Source organism: Mustela nivalis (assembly GCF_964662115.1).
Source record: "Mustela nivalis genome assembly, chromosome: 10".
Classification (NCBI taxonomy): domain Eukaryota; kingdom Metazoa; phylum Chordata; class Mammalia; order Carnivora; family Mustelidae; genus Mustela; species Mustela nivalis.
In genome coordinates, this window is record NC_139029.1 from 1209077 (window position 1) to 1230161 (window position 21085).

General features: G+C 64.6%; 1 protein-coding gene across 8 annotated transcripts in view; it reads left to right on the plus strand.

Moving 5' to 3' along the window:
* PRDM16 (PR/SET domain 16) overlaps positions 1 to 21085 on the plus strand; it is a 292797-nt gene that overhangs the window by 15365 nt on the left and 256347 nt on the right. For 2 of the 8 annotated variants that reach the window (XM_082687637.1, XM_082687641.1), the window contains exon 1: positions 10348 to 10426. The exons of 4 other annotated variants lie outside the window; for them this stretch is intronic. In XM_082687637.1, the coding sequence (XP_082543763.1) occupies positions 10381 to 10426 (46 nt within the window). In that variant the 5' untranslated portion in view covers positions 10348 to 10380. Of the gene's footprint in view, positions 1 to 10175; positions 10427 to 21085 lie in introns of those variants that run through there. 2 more of the 8 variants (XM_082687645.1, XM_082687647.1) reach the window with 2 other exon arrangements.

The following is a 21085-nucleotide window of genomic DNA, read 5'->3' on the forward strand; positions in this document are numbered from 1 at the left end:
CGTCTGCCGGTGCAGAGCCCCAGGGCTCCTGCTTGGAGAACACAGAGTCTGGAGATACTAAGCAGACGGGGCTGTTTGGGGAGGGGATGTCCTGGTGGGTTGCAATGGCGGTGCGGAGGTCAGGCAGGGAGGCTGACAGCCCCGGAGGCTGTCTGAGCTGCAGGCGGGGAGCCCAGGTGCGCCCAGGCCCGTGGGCTGCAGCTGCCCTGGGCTTCGGAGCATATGGTTTGTTCCTGTCCTGCCCCCTCTGTCCCAATTCCTTCTCATTTTTGCCAGTGGACGCAGGCATATCTAAGTGCTCTAGGGGCTGGGGCTGGTGCCCAGGACCCACCCTTGACCCTCTTGAGGTCCCGGTAGAACATGCATGTGTGGGTGGCATCGCGGCCTTGAGGACACATGGACGGTATCGGGCCACCTGCCGTCTCTGCGGTGCTTCGGGGGCCTGAGAGCCTTCAAGAGCCGCGGAGATGGGGTGGGCTGCCCCACGGGGTCGGAACCATCCTGCAGCCCAAGGACGAAGCTTCCTCTTACTACCCATCTGAGTCTGGGGGGACGATGATGCGTCAGGCTCAGCTCCCTGAACACGGTTCCGAACTGCTTTGCTCTGGGATGGGGGAGGACGGGGACGCTGCCCCAGGGCGAGAGCCGGACAGTCCTCCCAGGGAAGCGGAGGTGTTCTGATGCTCCCTCCAGGCAGGGGTGATATCTGTGCTCACAGCCTGGCTGGTAGTGGTTGGTGGGATAGGCTTTGTGCTCAGACAGACCCCCCTGGGACCCTGCACCCACCGCGGGCGAGTTCTGTAACCGGCTGCTGTCAGTGCTTTTGAGAAACAGGGGATCTGTACCTTGCAGGCTTGCGACTGAACCCAGAAGGGACTCACCTGCCCTCCTGGAAACCAGCAGCCTACTCCCAGGCCAACTGGCTTCCCGGAACTGTGGAAGGAAGCCATGGCTGGTCCTCTCTGGGGGCCTGGGCTGAACTTCCTGGTTCCTAGGGCAGGCAGGAGGTCCCCAGTTAGGCTCCCCTGCCCAGGTCTTCAGGGGCTACTGGAGGGCTTTGCCCGCCACGAGCTTCTTGAAGCCCAGGACTGTGTCCCGTCTGGAGGGCTAGCGCTTGGTCTATGTGGGCCGGCTGATAAGGTAGGTTCTCTGGAGCTCTGAGGCTGTCTGCTCCTGAGCACGCACCGGCTGGCTGGGCCTGGGCCTGGAACCTTCCTGTGTGTCCCGGGGCGCCACTGAAGGCCATCGTGGTCTGGGTGGCTGCACAGTCGCCTCCCACTGGGTATCTCTATTTTTGCATCTCAGATCCTCCCTTTCAGGGAGGAGGAGAGATAGGGAAACTGAGGCAGGCTCGGGGCACATAGGTGAACCAGAAGGTCTTTATAAACTGATGGTGTTTGCCTGACAAGGCCCACGTGCAGGTTCCCCCTAGGCCAGGCGACTTGCACCCCCGGTCACGGGTTCTGACCACCTGGCTCAGTGAGCTCTGTACTTGCTGTCCAGCACGACGGGCTCCGGCTCTCCGAGGTCAGGCCTCCGTCCGCTCTGATGAGACGAATCCCCATGCCCCCTGCCCTGCACACCCCAAGCGCAGAGATGCCTCGAGCTGGAGCCTGGCCTGAGTTTCCTTCCGGCCGCCCCCAGCCTGACCTCCTACCCAGGGAGCACTTCCGTCTGGATCCTGGTCCCGTCTGGGAGCAGCAGAGCCAAGACAGAGCCCTGGGGGGCTTCTCTGGCCGAGCCGCGGCCATGCCACCTGGCGCCTGGGCAGAGCACACCCTCCTCTCCGGAGCTCCCTGACCGTGACCTCTCTCCTGCTGCTGCGGAGGCTTCCTTTCCGAGCTGAGGAAGGATATCTGGCTTCACCTGCCCGTGCCTGCCCTATTTATTTATTTGTTTTTACGGGCTACGCTATTAGGCAAAAGATCTGTAGAAATGAGCCTGTGCCTGGAGTTTTCTGTGAAAAATGAGAACCTACGCCCCCCCCCACCATGAAATTTCCAGAAGTGAAGCAATTAAGTGTTGGAATTTGGCAGTTGACACACAGTATCGTTCACCTCCAGCGAGAGTCTAAAAAAAGCCAAAAGGAAGGAGAGACACTGACGTATAAGTGACGGCCGCTCTCAGCCCAGGCCTCGTGTCTGTAGTGGCCGTGGGGCCCGCCATGGCCACCGCCACGGCCATGGCCACCAGACCCTCTGTGAGCCTGAGCCTCCCCTGGAAGTGCCAGTCCCTCTGGAGGTGAAAGGTGAGGCTGGGCTTGCTTCTGGAAGGGGACATCGCACATCCCACCTGCGAGATTGGGGCAGGGGAGGCCGGCGGCCGGCCGAAGGGGATGGGGGCTTCGCGCCTGCGCGTCCAGTTAAAGCAGAAGGAGCCCGCTGGGTTGCAGCTCCTGGCGGCGCTCACCTCGCCCAGGACGCAGCCAACCCGCCCCCCCCCCCCCCGGCCTGGGGCCCCTCCAGGGAACCACTGTCCACATCGGGGTCAGGTCAAGGGCCCTTCCTTGTGCTTGGCAGGCAACCCAACCCCAAATGAGGAAATTCACATTTCTTGGGTTTGTGGGAGGGAGTTTTTAGCTCATCAGAGATTTAAATCAACTTTGATTTTTTTTTTCCCCAAATGAATTCTTCTCCAAAAATGCCCACAGTGCACCGTTCCCTCGGACGTTGCAATCCCATGTTTCCAGACTGTGAGCCCAGAGGGCCTGCCCGGCAGCCCTCGAAATTTCAAGACCCCTGTTCTCCAAAAGTGTTTCTGGAGTGTTTTGTCTTTCCTTAAAAAAACAACAGCAACCTTCAGATGCCTTTGGACGCGTCTCTGGTTGTTGACAAATCAATTTTCCAGGGAGGGAGAGCGTTTCTCTCGGTGGCACCGGGTCGGGTCGGCCTCCCGCGTGCGGTTGAGCAAAGCTCGCGCTGCATTTCCTGGCGAGCGGCGTCTCCCCTCCCCCGCGGCCCCCCTGCTCTCTGGCTCCTGCTACAATCTTCCTCTCCTCATTTCGCTTTGTAATGTTGTTTCTCTCACCTTCCGAGCCTCGGGCAGTGCGGCCGGGATTTACGAGCCCTGAACCTCCAACAGGATTGTCTCTTTCCTATAATCTCCGCGGCACCCCGGCCGTGTGACCTTGGCCGCCGCTGCCCACGTGAGATGCGCGCTGGGCTTCCGTGCAGCCGGGGGTCTCCCGGTGCAAGAACGAGGTGCCAGGCCCTGGGGCGCTGGCTGCGCTAAATCAGGGAGCGAGGGGGCCGCGTCCCTGGAACAGTCTGGAAACCAGTCCACCCCCCCACCTCTCCAGCCTTTTCCCCGTGTGTGTTCTGATGGGCTGCAGGGAACGCCAGGCCGGCCACCGGCTGGGGTGGGAACGATGCATGCCCAGAACGTCCCCCACGCCTCACCTGCACACCTCACGCCCCACGCTTCCTGGGGTGCCTCTGCTCTGGGTCGGAGCGGACACGGGGCAGCGTCGTCTGTGGGACACGGAGGTGGTTGTCCCAGCGCCGTTTCCCACGTGACTCACCATGAGGGGTTTGTTTGGAAGCCCTGGCTGCCCCCCCGCCCAGCCGGGCAGTTGTCTCTGCCTTTTCCCATTGGTGTGGGATCAGTTTTCAGTTCAGAACCCACTCCTGCTTTGGAGGGACTAGGAGCCCCTCCCCTTGTGTGCTCGGAAGATGGAGGTGTTTCTAGGGCTGACTGGTACCCGGCCACTTACACCCCATCTGTCTTCCCCTGGGGGATGCCGTGACCCGAGGGAATTCCGTAGGTGTGGCCCGGCCACGGTGATGTTGGGGCGACCTGCATCAGCACCGCCCCTGCCTGGAGAAGATGTGGGGTCTCCCCCAGGTCTCCACACCCCACCTGCCCGCACAGCGGGACCCGCTCAGAGTTGAGCCGGGCATTGCCTTCTGAAAGGTGTGGGGCCCTGGGCCGCCCCCATCCAGCCCTCAGTTCCTGCCCCCGAAAGCCGTCTCCGCCTGGGCCTGCGTTCCCCACGGAACCGGACAGAGAGTAGCCCATTCACCTACTTGGAGCTCAAGGGGGTCTGTGAACTCATCTCAGGCCGCTGGAGGGGACGGAGGGCTCTGCGCCCAGCAGCCTGCTCATGTTCCTGCACAGGAAAAGTAAAACATCCCCAGGCCGTAAAACGCACATTGTTCAACTGGCCTTTTTATGGGACAGAGTTTACTCACTGAAACAGCCGTGCCCCTGCCAGGCATGGGGCCAAACACGGCTTTCTCGGGGCGCATTTGCTCCCCGAGTCCTTCCTGGGAAAATTCAAGGGGCCGCGTGTCTGGCTTGCAGGTTCCCCTTTTACTGCGTCTCCCCCGGGCCCAGCCTACTGCCAGGACGCGGATCCCAGGCCCCAATCTCCTCCGCGTGGCTGTGTCTTCTGGTTCCACGGAAACGGGGCCCCGCACAGGTCGACCTGTCCTGCGTGCACAGGAGGCCGGTCTCCTCTGAAGCCCTTCATTCACTCGCATCCACACACCCACTCTGGGTTCAGCGGCTCTAGCGGGTGGGTTGCCCCCTCCCCTCTCCCAGACCCCTGAGGAGCTCTGCCTGGGCCCCGCCTGGGGTTCATGGTCTGTGTGAGCCGGTGAGACCTCAACAACCCCCAGTGAGGCCCGGAATCGGCGGATGTGAGGACTGGCTCCCGCGCGCGTGGTGGGCGGTTAGGACCCGGACCTCACACCACCTGGCCCCGGGCTCAAGTGTGGATTGTAAGTCCCATCCTGCGGGACTCCTGTGGGCTGGAGGGCAGGGTCTAGGAAGCAGCCTAGAGAGGTCACTGTCACAAAGGAGGCTCGGGGCTCTAGACTGCAGGGAGTGCCAGGCAGGGAGGGGTGGCTCTGCCTCCCCAGGAGCTGCCGTCTCTCCCTGCCAGGTGCGCCTGCTGGTCCTGAGGGCGGAGGACGGTGCCTGCCACAGAGCAGCTCTTCGTGGGCCGGCCTGCTCACCTGCCCCGGGCGGGGGTCCCTGGTTTCCGTGAGGCAGCTGAATCCGGTGTAGACTCGCCAGCAACCAAGGGGCTGTTCTTGCCCAAAGCAGCTGGGCTGGCCCCGGCGCCTCTTCCGGGCACGTGTCCCCTCCAGAGGCCGGCTGTGTGCGCCTCCTCGCCGGGGGGCTTCCTGCACCCATGACCCTCCTCCCGGGCTGTGCCAGAGAATGGCTTTGGGTGACTCTGGTTCCAGAGGGACACGCTAGACACAGCCTGGCCATGGCCTGCTCCCATTGGAACCCCAGTGCCTCCCCACCTTTGGCCTCTGGCCGAGGCACCCTGATTTCAGATGAGAGCATCTCCCTCTGCAGCTGTGTGCCCCGGAGAGCACGCACGGTATCTGACTCCGGTTCCCTGGAGCGGTGGCCGTGTTCTTGCTGGACCCGGGGACCGTGGGACGGCAGAATCATCAGGATGGACTCCAAGCGTCGCGGGGTTGGGGGTGCCCGTCTCTCTGTTTCCGTGTCCTGCATGTGGTCCGTGCGGGGCCCCGAGGACCTGAAGGTCAGCCTCCCTGGCTCCTGAGATGTCCCCAGGGGATCTCCCGGCTGACCAATGTCCACTCTGGCACCAGGCAGCCCCTTCTTGTCGGCAGGTGCCGGAGAGTGGAGCAGAGTCTGGCCATGGGCAAGAGGGTCTTGGCTCCCCGCCCAAAGCCTGCACCACAGTCATGCACTTGGGGTCAGGATGGGGCTTTTTCTCGTCAAAAGCCCAGATACCACGAGGAAGAGGAAGTTCGAGGAGCAGAGAGAGACGGCTGCTGCAGAAGGTTACAGCACCTGCCCGGGACTTTAGAGCAGCTGGAACCCAGGGGCAAAGGGCGGTTGCACTCTCCAAAGCTGTTTGCGTGGGGAAACTGAGAGCCGGGCACAATGGTAGGAAGCAGAGGTCACCCGGGGATGCTGCGGGACCAGAACCCCGCATGAAGGAGCCCAACCAAGATGGCAGCTTCTCTGCCTCCTCCCTCCTCTCTCTCCTCCAGGAGCCGGAGAACCCGGACCTGTCAGAAACGCTCAGGTCCCTGCGGGGGGTGTTGGTGAGGAAGCTGCAGTTAGGGCTAAGGCCATTAGTGCCCCTGTTTGTCCCCCCCACACCCCGGGTGATGGCCCCGCCCTCCCGACATTCCATCCTGCAGCACGGAGCGGGCTGTCCCGGCCGGGGGTAGGGAGCACAGCCCCACGCCCCCGACAGAGGCAGCCCCAGGAGGGCCCAGGGGCCGTGCCTGCCTGGACCCTCCTTGAGCAGGCAGAGACCCTGGAGTCCTGCTGGGTTCCCCTGCTGTCGTCCCACAGTCCCAGGAGAAGGGGGCAGTCTCATGTCCCCGTGGACACAGAGGGCCAGGCCTGGGGCAGGCCACTTGCTTTCAGTGGACATCGGTTTATGGAGAGGTCACGAGGTGCCACCGCCAAGTGAGCCCCCGAGTCAAGGCCAGGAACAGGGTGAGGCCTGAGCTCGGGGCCTCCCTTCCAAGGTGGTGCAGACACGTGGTGGGGGTAGGACGACTCCGATGTGAGGACGACCAGGAAAGTCACGGGAGGAAAGGGTGGGCAGAGCGGCTTTCGGTGAGCGGACCAGGCCGAGCCCCGCAGGTCGATGAGTGGGGACCACACGGGGCCCAGAGGGCATGCAGGGGATGCAGGCCCAGAGGACACAGCCCACAGCCACCGCAGGTCCACGCCTCTGAACTGTGGCTCTGCAGCCGGGCCCACTCCCCAAGGGGTCAGGGGAGGCGGCTCTGCAGTGAGGGGGCCCGAGTTCCCCGCAGTGACTCCTGCAGCGACGGAGGCCTTCAGCCGCCAGGATTCAGGGCGTCCATCTCGCCTGTTTCTCATCTTGCCTCCTCACACCCTACGTGCCCTTGAGGTGACCCCGATGGGGTCCAGGGAGAGGGCCTTGTAGTTTCGGGTCCAGGGCCCGTCGGAGGACGGTGGGAATGGGCGTGCCGGGCAGGGTGACCTTTCCATTCTGTGATAAAGCCGCCGTTTACTCACAAAAGGCCGACACTCCCCACCTGTGGTCAGTGAGCTGGAGACGGAGGGTGCGTGCAGGTCGGGGGCGTCGGGGTGGTTCCCTGCCACCCTGCGCTGGTGGCGCCGACCGCGGGGTCCTCCTTCCTTTGCTGGACAGTCCGTCCCGAGAGGCGGGCGTGCAGGAGGGCTGCTCCAGGGCTGGGGACCGGCGCTGGGGATGCGTCTCCTCTTGTCTCAAGGGGCTGTGACATCTCAAGAAAAAAGCTGTAAAATCGGGAAGATGGGAAAGCTTGCGGCTGGCACTTACCCACGTCTTTGCAGCAGGTGAGCAGGACGAGGGCTCCTGTGGGAAGAACTGGCTGAGTGGGTCTCTGCGGACTGCAGGAGCGATGTTCTCACCTCTGGAAACCCCTGCCCAGCTCTGTGATCGACAAGAAGCGTCGGTCACTGGTGACCTCATGGTGACTTCTCTGAGTCCACAGAGACTCCCAATTCTTCCTCGCCAAAACCCCCTCCCAGGGCCCAGGCTAGCCCAGTGTCAGAGGAAGGGTCAGGTTAGCCTCATTTCACTGGCAGGGCCCACACTAGCCCAGAGACACTGGCAGGGCCCAGGCTAGCCCAGTGTCACAGGCAGACAACATTATATGTCTGTTGTAGGCAACTCTCAGCTCCCACCTGAACCACAGCCTAGCAGTGGCCGTGTGGATGGGCTCCATGGCTCCATGGGCTCCAGATGGGCCCTGTACATGGGAAATGTTTGGGGGGGGTGCTGTTATGGGATCAGGCCTGTGCACCCCTAACATGCCTAAACAGACAGTGGGTGGACAAGGAAGAAATTCTGGCACATTCCCCCAATCACGGAGAATTTTTCGGAGCCGCCGGGGCATCTGGACTTCTGTGACTTTGCGGTCGGTCTGCCCTGTTCCAGGAAGTACGAAACAGAAGTGGTGACTCTGTCCAGTCACCTCGGTCTGGGGAAAGCAGTGGTTGCTGTCTGTGTGGTCTGTGGCTGCTGGTGACCTAGAAACCCATGCCTGTATGCTCAGGGCAGGGACCAGGCAGCCACGGCAGTAACACGGGGAGGGAAGGGGCACTCGGGGCACCAGGGTGGGGACTGCTGGGGCTCAGGACCCTGGGAGGGGGCAGGAGGCAGAGCACGGCCGAGGCCCCCAGCCTGCCTCTCCTCTCCGCGTGGCTTCTGAGCATCTGCAGGGAGGCGGGGGCTTCTCAGAAGGCAGGGACACACACTCGCATCCCGTCAATGGTGCCCCCCCCACTCCGGGATTAGAACCATGGGTCAAAGGGCACTTTGGGCAGGTGGGAGCGGCCCTGGCCAGGACAGCGGAGCTTCTGAGCCCCTGCGAGGCTCTGTGTCAGGCAGGGGACCCTGCAGAGCGCGGCTGCCACTTCCACTGGGCTCTGGGGAGCAGTGACGGCGAGCCGACTTCCAAGCAGGTGGTACTTCTCGGTTTTGTGGAGAACGCGGGCGTCCGCCGAGCATGGACGTGGCCAGCCGGGGGTTCCCGCTGTCTTGCTGATGTGATCAGGGACCTGGGGGCCCTGCCCTAGTGGAGTCACCACGTAATGCTCCTGCCCCTGGGAGAATCCTGAGGGCCTGGAAGGGGCTGGGGGCTTCCCTCCCGCTGTTCCCTTCCGCGGCTGCTGCTGCTGCCGAAGCCGGGGCCTGGGCAGCCCGGCACTGACCTCCTTTATGGGGGATTGTTGGTGTCCAGCAGGGAGCGCCAGGTGGGCGTGGGGCTGGGGGCCATGGCCACTGGGACCTCTGCGCTGCCCTAGGTCCCCTCAACGTTCCCACCCTGCCACCGGCAGCTCTGGGGAGGAGGCATGGTGAGTGGGGTGTGGGATTGGGGTGTGGGAGTGGGGTGTGGGAGTGGGGTGTGGGAGTGGGGCTGGTGGCGGGCAGGGTCTCCCGCCGCCCTGGCCGCCTGCAAGAGGAGACGCATGATTGCGGGGGAAGGTGCGTCCCTCCTGGAAGAGGCCTCGGCTCACCTTCTGGGGTTTGGGAGGAAAGCAGAACGAGCTACGTGTTTGTAGCAGTTTGGGGTGTGTCAGTGGGTGCAGCTGAGGCCAGACCAGTCTCCGTGCCTCGGTTTCCCCACCATTCCCGTAACAATAATGCTGTCCACTTCCCAGGGCTGGAGGGGGTTGGCCTTTCTCAGCCGGAGGACCCTGAGCCAGCAGGATGCATACGAGTGGGCACGGCCCCCCACTGCTGGGGAGGGGGGAGGGGGAGAGGGAGGAGGACCCCAGAGTCTGGGGTCACGAAGGACAGCTCTGGAAAATGGACTGAGGCCCTGAGGCCAGGCAGCGAGCCGTGGGCAGTGAGGCCAGGGTTCCGGTCCTGCCGGGGGCCGCCTGGGAGCAGCCACTGCCCTAGTCACAGGCCGGTGAGGTTGACTGTTGGGATTCTAGGTCAGCAGGGGGATTGGAGTGTGGACAGCGCCCGGCTTCAGCCTCCTTGTCCACCCAGGTTTGGGAGACAGTGTGCCCATTGGAGACGTGGCTGGCCCTGTGGGTCTGTGGGCAGCCCTGGGCTGGGGCTGGGAGAGCAGGGGCTGAGGTGCGGAGGGGTCAGCGTGGGGCATCCCCGGGGGGACAGGGGTGCCGTGTAGGGGTGCTCAGGGCTGGCCTTAGGGTGCCCGTGGGTTGGAGACCGCCTCATACCATTTCTCGCCTGTGCAGCTGGTCCCTGATCTAACCTCGAAGGTCCATTTCACGCCGCAGAGTAGGCTTAATGACTGGCACTAGCTGTCCGAGTGGAACCCAGATCAGGGGGACAGTCGCCCTTGCTTCCTCCAGACAGCCCAGCCATCTCTGTCCTGGGGTCCCGCTCAGCCTGGGCTAGCGCGGGCTGCAAGCCGTGCCCTGGGCAAGGTCGTGGCTGGCCCCAGGCTCACGGCACCCCCGATGCAGGGCAGGCCTCAGAGGGAAGGCCCTTTGACCCCTCTCCTCCCCAGCCTCCCGGCTCCCGGCCACTCTTCCTCTGGACCCACACGGGTCGGGTGTTCCCTCCCGCGGGTCCGGCCCCAGGCCCCCAGGGCTCCTGTCCTTTCTCCTGCTCGAAGCCCCGACCCCTTCCCTGCCCAGCTTGGGCCTCCAGTGGCCAAGGATTGAGGTCATGGGTGGGGAGGGGTCACGTGCTTAGGAAGGAGAGGGTCTGTTTTTAGAGCCCACACCTCACAGCCGAGCCCAGAAGCCACGCTGAGCCCACGCTTCCCCTGCTGGCTCACTCTTCCTCTTTTGCCAGCACGGGCATCGTCCCTGCGGGCCCGAGGCCGCCCTCCGTCCCGGGGCCGCCTCACCGTTGGAGAGTCGTGGGAGCTGGGCGCCAGGGCCTCCCTCTCCTGCTCCTGGACGGGCGAGGAGGGCGGCGTGGGGCCCAGGACTGGCATGCGTAGGAGGCTCCTAGAGAAGGCAGTTTGGCCTCTGAGCAAGGGTGAGTAAGCTGTAACCCCTGCCGGGGGAGTGGACAGTGTGGGGCTCAGGCCTTGGTCTGCCTCGGTCCCCCGCGCTGGCCTGGCCTTGGCGCAGCCAGGAGGGTCGCCCACCCAGCCGGCCCACGAGGCAGCCACCACCCTCGGCAGGACCGGTGGGGCCATTTGCTGATGGCTTGGTGCTCCTCCAACGCATCGTTCTCCCCGCCACACCCCTGCCCCCCCCGCCCCCCTTCCCCACTGCCACCTCCGGGTGCGTCTCAGCCCCTGTGCGGCGGGCCTGCCCTGGACTCCTGCGCTGTGCGTGTCCCGGGGGCCCACGAGGCTGGGGCTGGGGTCAGAGCCGCCGTGCCCCCTCCCCAGGCGACAACCTGGCCCTTCAGAGAAGCTGCCTGTGTTGTGGCCGCTGGGGTCAGGAGAAGGTCAAGGGCAGAGTACGGAGCCTCCTGACAAAAGACAAGTTCTGGCTCTGCTGGAAAATCTCGATTCCGCCGGGTGCTTCACTGTGGGGCTGGGGGCCGATTCCCTCTCGGCCGGTGTCCTCTGGACAGGGTGTGTGTGAGGCGCTCACCCCGCAGGGAGGCCTCGGCCGGCCCCTCCCGTGTGCTTCCCGCAGCCCGGCATGCCCCGTCTGCGGCCGGTGAGTAACGACCAGAGCGGCCAGCCCGCCGGCCCGTGTCCCGGCGTCTCCCCGAGTGCACAGTGCGAGCGTCCCAGCCCGCCCGCCTGCCCCCCTGGCGCTCAGCTCCCGGCCCGCCTCCTGGGGCCGCTGTCCCCGCTCTGGCTAGAAGAACTTCCGGGGCTCCCGGGGGCCGGGGGGGGGGTGTGTAGGGAGCGGCCTCAGGCCCAGCTGGGAGGGTTGGAGAAGACCCATTGCATGGAGCCGGGGAGCTGGTGGGGTTTGCCACCCTGAGCTCGTGCCCGAGCCAAGATGCCTGGGGCGGCCTGACGCGGCCTGTGCGGGGCAGGAGGCTGGAGACGGGGGTGGGGGCAGTGCAGACACCGGGAGGGGAGGCCACCCCGGGGGACTGCCATAGCCACAGTACGCGGTGTGAGCAGACCGGCGTGGGGGGGGAATGGGATGGGGAGCGGTTCAGCCACCGCGGCCGGGTGGCTGTCCCTGTGACACGCAGGTAACCTGCACAGTGCGAGCGTCCCAGCCCGCCTCGGTGTCCCTGCCTCCCCCCAACCCCCAGCCCCGCCTGGGGTCCAGGCAGCACCACCCACGACCCAGGAGCTCCAGGCAGGGGGTAGATCTGGTCTTCGCAGGGGCAGGCTCTGGGTGATGACCCCACCCCTGCCTCCTTCACAGCCCACGCCCGTCTGATGGGCAGGAAGGGTCTTCCCGAAACTCGGGGTCCTTCACAGGCCAGCCCTGCCCAGCCCTGGGCCCTGCACGGGAGGGTCCTCTGCTCGTTCGGGAGGTGAGGGCCACGCAGGAAGAGACAGACGCTAGGCGTCAACCCCCCTCCAGGAGCCCAGGGTGTGGTCACGGCAGGGGGTGGCGGTTATTCCGCCCTGAGTCAGGCCTACTTCCCCTGACCATGGAAGGTGCAGCCCCTGAGCCCCCACCAAACCCCCTTGTGGCAGGAAAGAAGGGATTTGCCAGGAGCAGGAGAGGAGTCAGATCGTGGGAGAGAGGTTTCCCGGGAGCCGAGAGGTTTCCCGGGAGCCGAGAGCACCCACAAGCTCTCCATCAGCCACAACTTCACCCGGGATCAAATACCAGGTCCTGTTCTGGCTCGCCCCTGGCCGCGGGGCATGGGCTGAGCCCGCGGGAGGGCTCTGTCCCCAGCAGAAACCAGCAGCCATGTCGACAGGCGGGTGCTGCTGTCCTTGAAGGGATGAGGAGCCTCCCGGGAAAGCTGCGGGCTAGAGCAGGGCCCCGTGGGGACTCCTGCGGGAAGGGTGACAGGCTCCACCGAAGAGAGGGGTCTCCGCGCCAGTGAGGGAGGGGCCCCGGGAGCTGCCAGAGGGGCAGGCAGGCTGGGAGTCCGGGGTTCTCTGTCCCTGGGGTGCACCGGGGCTGCTCCCAAAGCCCCTGGCCCGGCAGAGCCTCCCTGTCCGGAAAACCTGCCCCACTGGCCCTGCGGCCCTAGACGGGGCCGTGCCCACCAGTGCCCACCTGCCGGCTTCCCATTGGGGCCTGTCGAGTGGCGCTCAGCACATGCTTGAGTAACCAGGACCTGACCAGTGAGGGCCGCAGAGGGCAGCTGCCGAGTTCCCAGACTGGCCGTGGGCACTGGGGACATGGAGGAGCCCCCGCTGCCTGGGAGAAGGCATGGAACTTCAGGGACATCAGAACCCCATCTCGGCAGGGCTGGGGTGGTCCCTGGTGTCCTCGGTGCAGATGCAGGCCCCTGGAGCCCCGTCTGCCTGGCACCGGGCCATCGGGATCGCAGGTGGGCGCTAGCCACAGGGGGGCCGAGGGGCGGCACGTGGGTTCTGGGCACTGTGGCCCATGTGGGCGCCTTTGCTGCCCTTCTGCTTGTCCCTCTTCCCGTGAGGTCTTGGGGCTGCTGGGAGGTATTCCCCGAGCAGCACAGAGAGAGGTGCTCCCCAAGCCCTGGCTCAGCTAGAGCCCCATGCGTGTAGCTGAGGCGCAGAGGTCATCACCAGAATCCCTCCAGAACTTGGGGACACGTTTGTGTCCGCATTCTGGAGTGAGCCCTGGGGCCACTGCGTGCAGCAGGCGTGTCGGAAGATGGGCGTCGGAGACTGTTCAGAAGGGAGCAGTGCCACTGCCCTCCGAACGGGAGGTAAGACAGCGGGTCAGGAGGGAACGGCCAAAGGGGAGCTGGTCTCATCCATCTCCTTCCAAGTCAGAAGTCAAGGAGCCCGAAGCTCCCCTGAAATCCAGTGGGAACATGGCTCAGCGTGGGGGCCCTGGGGGCGCAGAGTGTGTCCTGTCCTGGAGGCAGATCGGGCGGAGACCACCGGTGGAGGCCCATGAGGCTCGGAGGCCGTGGAGGCCACAGGAGTCCCCGGGGAGGCTTAGGGTGCTGGTCTCTTGAGTTCTGTCCCGTCTCCCACGTTGGCCAAGCATCTTCCCCTGATGTCAGTGGGCAGGAGGAGGGCCACAGGGTAACTTTTCTTCCTTCTTTTCGAGACCCTGCTGTTTGGGGAGGGGATCCAGCCTGTGGGGCATCAACACCCCCCCCATGAACCACCCTGCATGGACCCCAGACATCTCCGTCTCTGGCCTGCGCCATTGCCACCCCACGCCCCGCCCCCAGCTACCCCGTCTGGGAAGCACCACGGCTCCGTGGCCATGCCCTACCCTGGGACTGGGTTACCTTTGTTTAGGGCATGTGGAGGAAGGCCTGGCATCGTGGGGGCTTCGCGGTGCAGAGGGACCTCTACTGCTCTGTAACGTGGTCCCCGCACTTGCTCTGGGAGGAAGGGGCCTGCGGATCTGCTCAGCAGGCTTTTCGGTCTGACCACCTTCCCAGGGAAATTCCAAGAATTGGCTCAGGCTTGGGTGACGGCGGGAGCCGGCCTCTGTCTCTTCCTGCGTGGCTCTCACCTCCCAAACGACCGGAGGACCCTCCAGTCCGGGGCCCAGGGCCGGGCAGGGCTGGCTCTGCAGGAACAGCTGGCCGTGCCCGGGATGGCTGGCCTCGCCCCCCCTTCCTCCTGCCTGGATGAACTGAAGGTCAGCCCCCCGCTGGCTTTTGTGGGCTCACGTGGCTGGGCACGAGCTGGGGCGTCCCCGGCCTGGGCAGTGGACACGTGGTGGGGACAGACGAGGCCCAGATGTCCACTCGCGGGGCCGGGGACAGGAGGGCGTTGGGGTGCAGCTGGGCAGCTGGCGAGCCCGTGATCCTGGCCCTGCCTTGGCCACATTCACCGCCGTCCCTCCCGCACAGAAAACTAGTCCTAGCCAGGTCCCCACCGGTCACCGTCAGTGCTTTCTTGATTCTGTCCCTTTAAAACATGTAACCTCACCAAAGAAGAAGCTCCCGTTTCTCTGAAATCTACGCTCCCCAGACAGAGCTACTACCCCGCACTCCTGCTGATCTCCGTTTTCCATGTTTGCTTGAGACCCCCACGCGGCAGGGACGCTGTGTGGCTCTCCCCAACCCCCACCGGGTGACCCGCACCGACTTCCCCTCCATGTCCCGGGGCAGTGGGGTGGGTGGGAGCCCGGCTCAGCCCTCGTCAGACACCCTGAGCTGGAGCGCCCTACGGGGTGGCGCTCAGTCCACGTGCAGCGAGGGTTGGAAAGAAGGGGGCGCGGGCCGGGCTGGAGCTGCGTGCGTATCAAGTGAGCTCCAGTGGCTGCCATGGCTGCGCGGGATGTCCTCCACCGGCAGCGCCTGCGAGAAGGGCCCTGGGTCCCTAACCGTGCTTGGGGTCGCCCAACACACGGGGTGCTGCCTGAGAGCAAGCAGTCGGCTGCTTCTGTTACTGCCTGGAATGCTGTGTCCGGAGGCCGTCTTGCAGGACCCTGGGCTGGAGCACCCCCTACCCCGTCCGTGGTCCTGGGTCGTAGGCAGGGAGGGCCGTGTGTCCGTGTCCAGGTGGTAGAAACAGGCCAAGTGTCAGACCGTGGGAGCCTAGTGCGCGTGCTGGGTGGGCCAAGGGGCAGAAGTGGTAGCGGGGGTGGGGTGACAGCGAGCCACGGGCCTGAGGCCTGGCTCGGCAAAGGCAGTCTAGAAAAGCCCTCTCCTTTGGGAGAAGAAAGGGGTTAGGAGGGACAGGGAGAAGGCTCTGTGTGAACCTCAGGATTCTGGTTCTGAGAGATCCCAGGCTTTGTGGGGTGTGTGGGTTAGGCTGGTTCCTGGGGCCCAGGCCTGGGGTCTCCTGCCTAAGGGGGGTGGGCAGAGGTGGTGGTGGCCAAGGGAGCCAGAGTCCCACCTGGCACACAGCAGGCCCTGCAACAATGCGCCGTCAGGAGAGGCTCGCTCTGCACCCTGCCTCAGCTTTGTGACGAGGGTGATGGGCAGGCGACCCTTCCGAGGGTCCAAAGACGATGACACAGAGCCCCACCCTCTTTGGATGGACCACGCCCTTCACCGGGCGCCTCTGGCTGGCTTCTCAAGGTCTGCAGGTGCGAGTCGGGCCCGCTCTCCCGGAGCCCTGTTCACTCTGTGTGCTTCTGTCCTTCAAGGGAGAGAGAAGGCTGGTTGGGGTCGACATGAGGGCCCCTGGGCTGTCTCGGGCCCCTGAGCGGGCAGGGAGGGGGATCTTGGCTGGTTCTGTGCGTCTGAGGGCCGTCCTGCCTGGGCTCAGGCTTTCTGGGGGGTGGAAGTCATCGATAAATGTGTTCTCAGAGGGAAAGAGGAGATGTGACAAGTGCGCCAGGCCTTGGGCTGGGGCCCCTCCAAGAGGGAGAGAGCCAGACTGGGCCACCGGAAAGGGAGGAGTTCCTCAAGGTGACCTCTGTCACTTGGTCACGTGCTGACATTCTGGCCCTGAGCCTCCAGGAGGAGGAGGGGGAAGCATCGGCCAAGGGGTCCCTCGACAGGGCTGAGACCCGGGCAGGTGTCCCTCTGAGGAAGGGGCTGCGCCGTCCGCGGGGGATGGGAACGCATGGTGCGTGCCCACCTGGCACAGGCACCTGGAGGGCCATCGCGGGACGCCTCCTGGCGGTGCCCCTTTGCGGGGCCGAGGAGATGGGCTCCGCTTCCTTCCCCCTCCCCGGCCCCGGCAGACGCGCACTCTTCCTGGGGAGATAGTGGCTCCCATCCCGTGCTTCCCGGCTAATCACCAGCCATCGTGGGAACGGCCCAAGATGAGGGCCGAGAGGCAGCTCATTGTCTGGGGGAGATTAAAGCCCAGCGCGGCATTGTCTGGGCCGGGGATAAATCTCGGTGCTGTCACTCAGACGCTGAATTAAATCCCTCCTCGTTTCTGAAGGGGCTTATCTGTGCTGAATGGGCGGCCGCACGGCAGCGTGGGCAGACGTGTTTGTGAGCCACCGTCCTGGGCACCTCTGTAGCCTGAGCCATCTGGGGAGGGGACGCTGAATGTGAGGGGTGGCACCTGTCGTGGCCGGGAGCCCGGGCTCTGCCGGGGGAGCAGCGAGCCCGTGGGGGTCCCCGGAAGAGCCACCTGAGCCACCCGGTCTGAGGGTGAGCCGGTGCCAGGAGAGGAACGCGCGGGGTGGGGGTTCCTCGGAGCCGCCGGAGCCTGAGAGGGCAGTGGCCCAACTGATCCGGAACCGTCCAGAGAAACCACCCCCTGCCTGTCCCTTCTAAGCTCCCACAGTCTGGACAGACGCACTGGGCGAGGCCTGGGCCGGACTGGGGTCCCATCTGGCTGGGTGCCCCCTGCGAAGCACAGCCTCCCGTGGCCACCGCCCCTCGGCCAGCAGCACCCCCTCAGGCAGGAGGCAGGCTCCGGGCGCAGTTCTCCTAGCCCCCACGCAGGACTGTAATCAATAAACCAGGCAGTTTGGGGAGACGTGGGAGACCTTCCTTGGGACCCCAGAGCTCTCGGGCTCCCCCAGGCCGCAGCAATGCCTTGCTGCTTGCTACAGCCCCCATCCTACGGCGAGCCCACGTGCAGAGAAGGGGAGCGGAACATCCGGGCCAGCTGGCCGTCTTCCCTCGGGGCAGGGCGGGGGTCCCGGAGCAAGAGCTTGCCGGCGGGCCCGAGCTGCCCCTGCCCTCCACCTCGCTGGGAGTGTGGGCCCAGGCCGGCACACACGGATGTGGCTGGGGAAGGAACGCGGGCGCGACACCGGCAAGCAGGTGGACTGAAGCTGTCCCTGGCGGGGCTGCTGGGGTGCCGCGGGGTTGGGACACCGGGTGCGGTGTTGGCATTCAGCCCTCAGGGCTCCGTCCCCAGCTCTGAGCCGCGCGCGGGCCAGGGAACCGCAGGCACCTCTCCCCGTGCACCTGCATCTCCGTCTTTAGGAAATGCCGCCCGGGGCTTTCTGTGCTTCGTGCCAAGTTTCCAGGGTTCATGGGTGCTGAGGCTCCTTTGTCGAAGTTCCTGGCTGTGCCCCCCGCCCCTCTCTCCCTTGGAAGGAAGACCCTGGCCACTGCTGAGCGAGCAGGCTTGGCCCCGCCGTGACGTTCATGGGCTGAGCATGAGCAGAGAAGCTGCGGGCAGGTGAGGCCCGGGGCCCACGCGGACGGGTCTAGAGCCTGCAGCTTCCGGCCCGGCTCCTCCCCTTCCCCTTATTCAGAGGAGCCGGGGCGGCGGCGCGGTCTTGGACATGAGAAACAAACTGTGATTCTGAACATCATGGGGCTGTAAAGGGTGTGTGTGCGGAACCCGTGACTTCCTTTGGACCTTCTTGGGCTCAGACCAGACGCCGGCCATCGTGTCCGTGTGGTGGGGACACGAAGTCAGGCTCATCCCCATCAGGGCCCGAGCAGGCTCAACACATGCTCCCGACCCCGCCACCTCAGGGCGGCAGTGGGGCGCTGGCAGGAAAGGTTTGTGGCTTGGGGACGGTCACTGTGAGGCTCAGCAGGTGCCCGGCACCACCGCGGCAGAGACCCTCCGTCCTAGAGGCTGTAGGTCCAAGATCTGGGGGCTCCAGGCCGGTTCCTCGCCAGGCCTCTCTCCCTGGAGTGTGGACGGCTGTCCTCTCCCGGCGTCCTCGCGAGATCGTCCCTTCGTGCGCGTGTGTCCTCATCTCCACTTCTTATAAGGTCCCCAGTCCCATGGGACGAGGGCCCATCTCAGGGACCTCATTTGAGCTCAGTCACTTCTGTAAATGTCCTGCTTCCAAATGCAGTCCCATTCGGAGGACCTGGGGGTCAGAATTCCAACGTGTACATTTTGAGGACACGATTCTCCCCCAGACGAAGCCTTTGCCACCATCTGTGTCCACCTGGAGCTGCACAATGACCGCGACGATATTCCCACGCCCGCCGGAAACCAGACCGCGGGGGGGCCAGGGAACACCCAGGCCTTTGGGGGGCGCGAGCAGAAACACCTCACGTGGGGGCATCCTGAGCAGGGCGCCGGAGGCTGGTGGGGTCCCGACCCCCCCACCCCAGATGCACCGGGAGGGGCAGGAAATCTGCAATTAGGACAAGCTCTTTTCTGAAAAGCCAAATGAGCTTGAAAGAGGGGCCTTGAACCTGAGAAATGTCCGTGAAAATCAGGGCTTGACTGGAGAGGACAATTTTTCTCATTTTTGTGGGGTTGAGCCTTTTCAATAAGATTTCAAGAGAGTAAAATCAACAGGCCCCAGGAAATTTGCATACGGCTACTTAACATCAATTCTGTGTTTTTTTTTTTAAAAGAAGGAATAAACACCTCCTCAAAAGTTCCCCATCCGCAGGGCGGACTACCCTGGGAGTTAACGGTTCAAACCTTTACAATTTTGTAAAACCCAGCAGCTTTCCATAACAAAGGGCAAAATTCACAAACAAATTGCTTCCTCCCGTCAGGTCTGCTCCTGGGCTGGGGGAAGGCGTGTTGACAACACACAGCTCCTTGGGTCACTGCTGAATGGCCGATCCCACGGAGACAAGGTCCCCCAGGGTCTGCTGAGAACAGCATGGCTTGGGGACCGCAGCGCAGGCTCTCCCCTTCCAGGCTTTTCAGAATACCAGCTAACGAGCGGTGGCCTGGGGACCCAGGAGGCGGCCCCCGGAACGCCTGTGCTTTCTGGAAAGTGCTGGAAAGTGCGGTCCTCCGTGCCTCAGGACTTTGCTGTTCTGGAAGCACGTGAGCTGCCAGTGAACGAAACCCACCCCAGGACCGGGAGGGGGTCCGATGGGCAGCTCTGGAGGGGCTGGGGCAGGCGGGAGCCCTGAGGTGGGGTCCGGGGACGCGGCACTGCGCACAGCCCGGGAGAGCCCCCTTCTCTCCTGTGCGGAGTCACCTGTCCCCGGCTACGTGCACCACTCAGGGGTCCAGAAGGGGAAGAGGCACTGAGCCAGGCAGGTGACAGCTGCCCCGTGTGGCCTTCAGGGTCCCTGGAGCTGGCCCTGCAGTCGCTTCTTGCACACAGAGCCCTCCGGCCTCGGCCCAGACTCCGCTCTTGCCTCTGTCCCTGAGCTTGCGGTCGGGGCTCTCCCCTGCCGGTTCTCACGGCCCCTGCTCCCACGTGAGCCTGCCCCAGAGCTCACACGGCTGCCCTGGGGTGGCATCGCTGCGACCGGGCAGTGTCTTTCCAGGCGTGGCCATGCTCTCCGAAGGCCCTGACCCCAGGGCACACAGTCTTTCTGTTCCTGCCAGCTCCCGGACAGGCCTGGGACCCAGTAAGCACTGGATGAACGTCCACAGAAAGTGTGGATGAGCAATGGGGGTGGGGTCCGTCGGAAGGGAAGGCACCGATCATGTGGGGGCAGAGGCTCTGGGTTGCTCTGAAGGGGCGGGAACTCGCGCTGTGGTTCAGGAGTGGCCCGGGTGTTGGGGGGACACAGGCAAGGCTGCCTCCCCCGCCCCCCGCCCCCCTGCACAGCCGGGAAGGCCATTGTGGGGGCTCTCGTGGCCAGTGTCCTGGAGGTTCCTCCCTGGAGAAGGCCACCCTCCTGCCTGCCCGCCTCCCCAGCACAGCCTCCAGGCCTGCCTGCCCCACCCCGGGGCGTCAACCAGGTCCACGTGCCTCTGTGTGCTGAGGGCCCATGTCCGCCCTGTCCCATCCACCTGTCCACGCTCTCCTGCCTGTCCAGGCTCCCCCACGGCCAGGCCCAGAGCCGGGGCCTGTCTGCTCACCTCCAGTCTAAACTCCCCGTTCGGGGGGGATAGGACTTCTTTGGGGTGGTGCATCCTGGAACACAGGGTACCCTCCAGGCCAGCGGCCATCAGGGGCCACGTCCAAGCACAGGATGCTTAACCCTGGCTCGGAGGGAGCGGGCCCTCCCGCAGCCCCCAGTCTGGACCCCAAAGGGTTAAGGAGTGAGTGCGGGGGCTTTGTTCCGGCGGCTCCCCAGCTAACCTGCAGAGCCCCCAATCCCTTCCTCATGACCGTGATTAGCACCGTACTGCAGGATGAATAGACTAGCCGATTCCTATGGTAACCTTCCCAATGCATTCCTGGGGCAGGCTGGCCCCCTCGGTAATTACATTCCTAGCTGGGCCCACAGACAGCATGCTAATTAGCCCGGAGAGGGGGCTCTGGTTCCTGAGAAACGGGCTGGAGGAGGCTTCTGTTGATGGCCTGCCCCTTCCCCTCCTCTTCCTCAGATGGGACAGAAACTGGTGAGGTGCCCGGGCAGCCAAGCCGGCCGCCAAAGGTCTGGGAGGAGAGGAAGGACAGAAAATGGGCTCCAAAGTCCTCTCCCTTGCCTGGGCCATCCTACGTGGCCCCTGGGGTCCACCTCTGTCCCCGTGTGGGGTGTGTGTCCTGCAAGACTGGCTCAGCCCCAGTCCCCGGGTGCCGCTGTCCCCAGTTTCCTACAGGGCGGGGCTGGGATAGGACCGTGGCACCCGTGGACGGAGCTCTCCTGGGGCAGCCTCAGAGCCGCCGACCGTGGACAGAGATGCAGCCTGTGCAGAGAACTGCTACCTTTTCGTGAAACAGGACGCAGAGTATGGTCCAGAAGGCCCAGAGAGGGCGGAAAACTGCCCAGCAGAGGGGACAAGGAACGCTCAGCCGTGAGGCTCAGCTGGCCACGGGGGTGCAAAAGGGGCCAGAGAGGGAGGCCTGCCTGTGGCCCGCACAAGGCCAGTGGGCTTTGCCACCGAATGGCTTTTGGCAGGACAGGAACCTGAGCCCCGTCCCCTTCGTCCAAGGTCACTGAGCT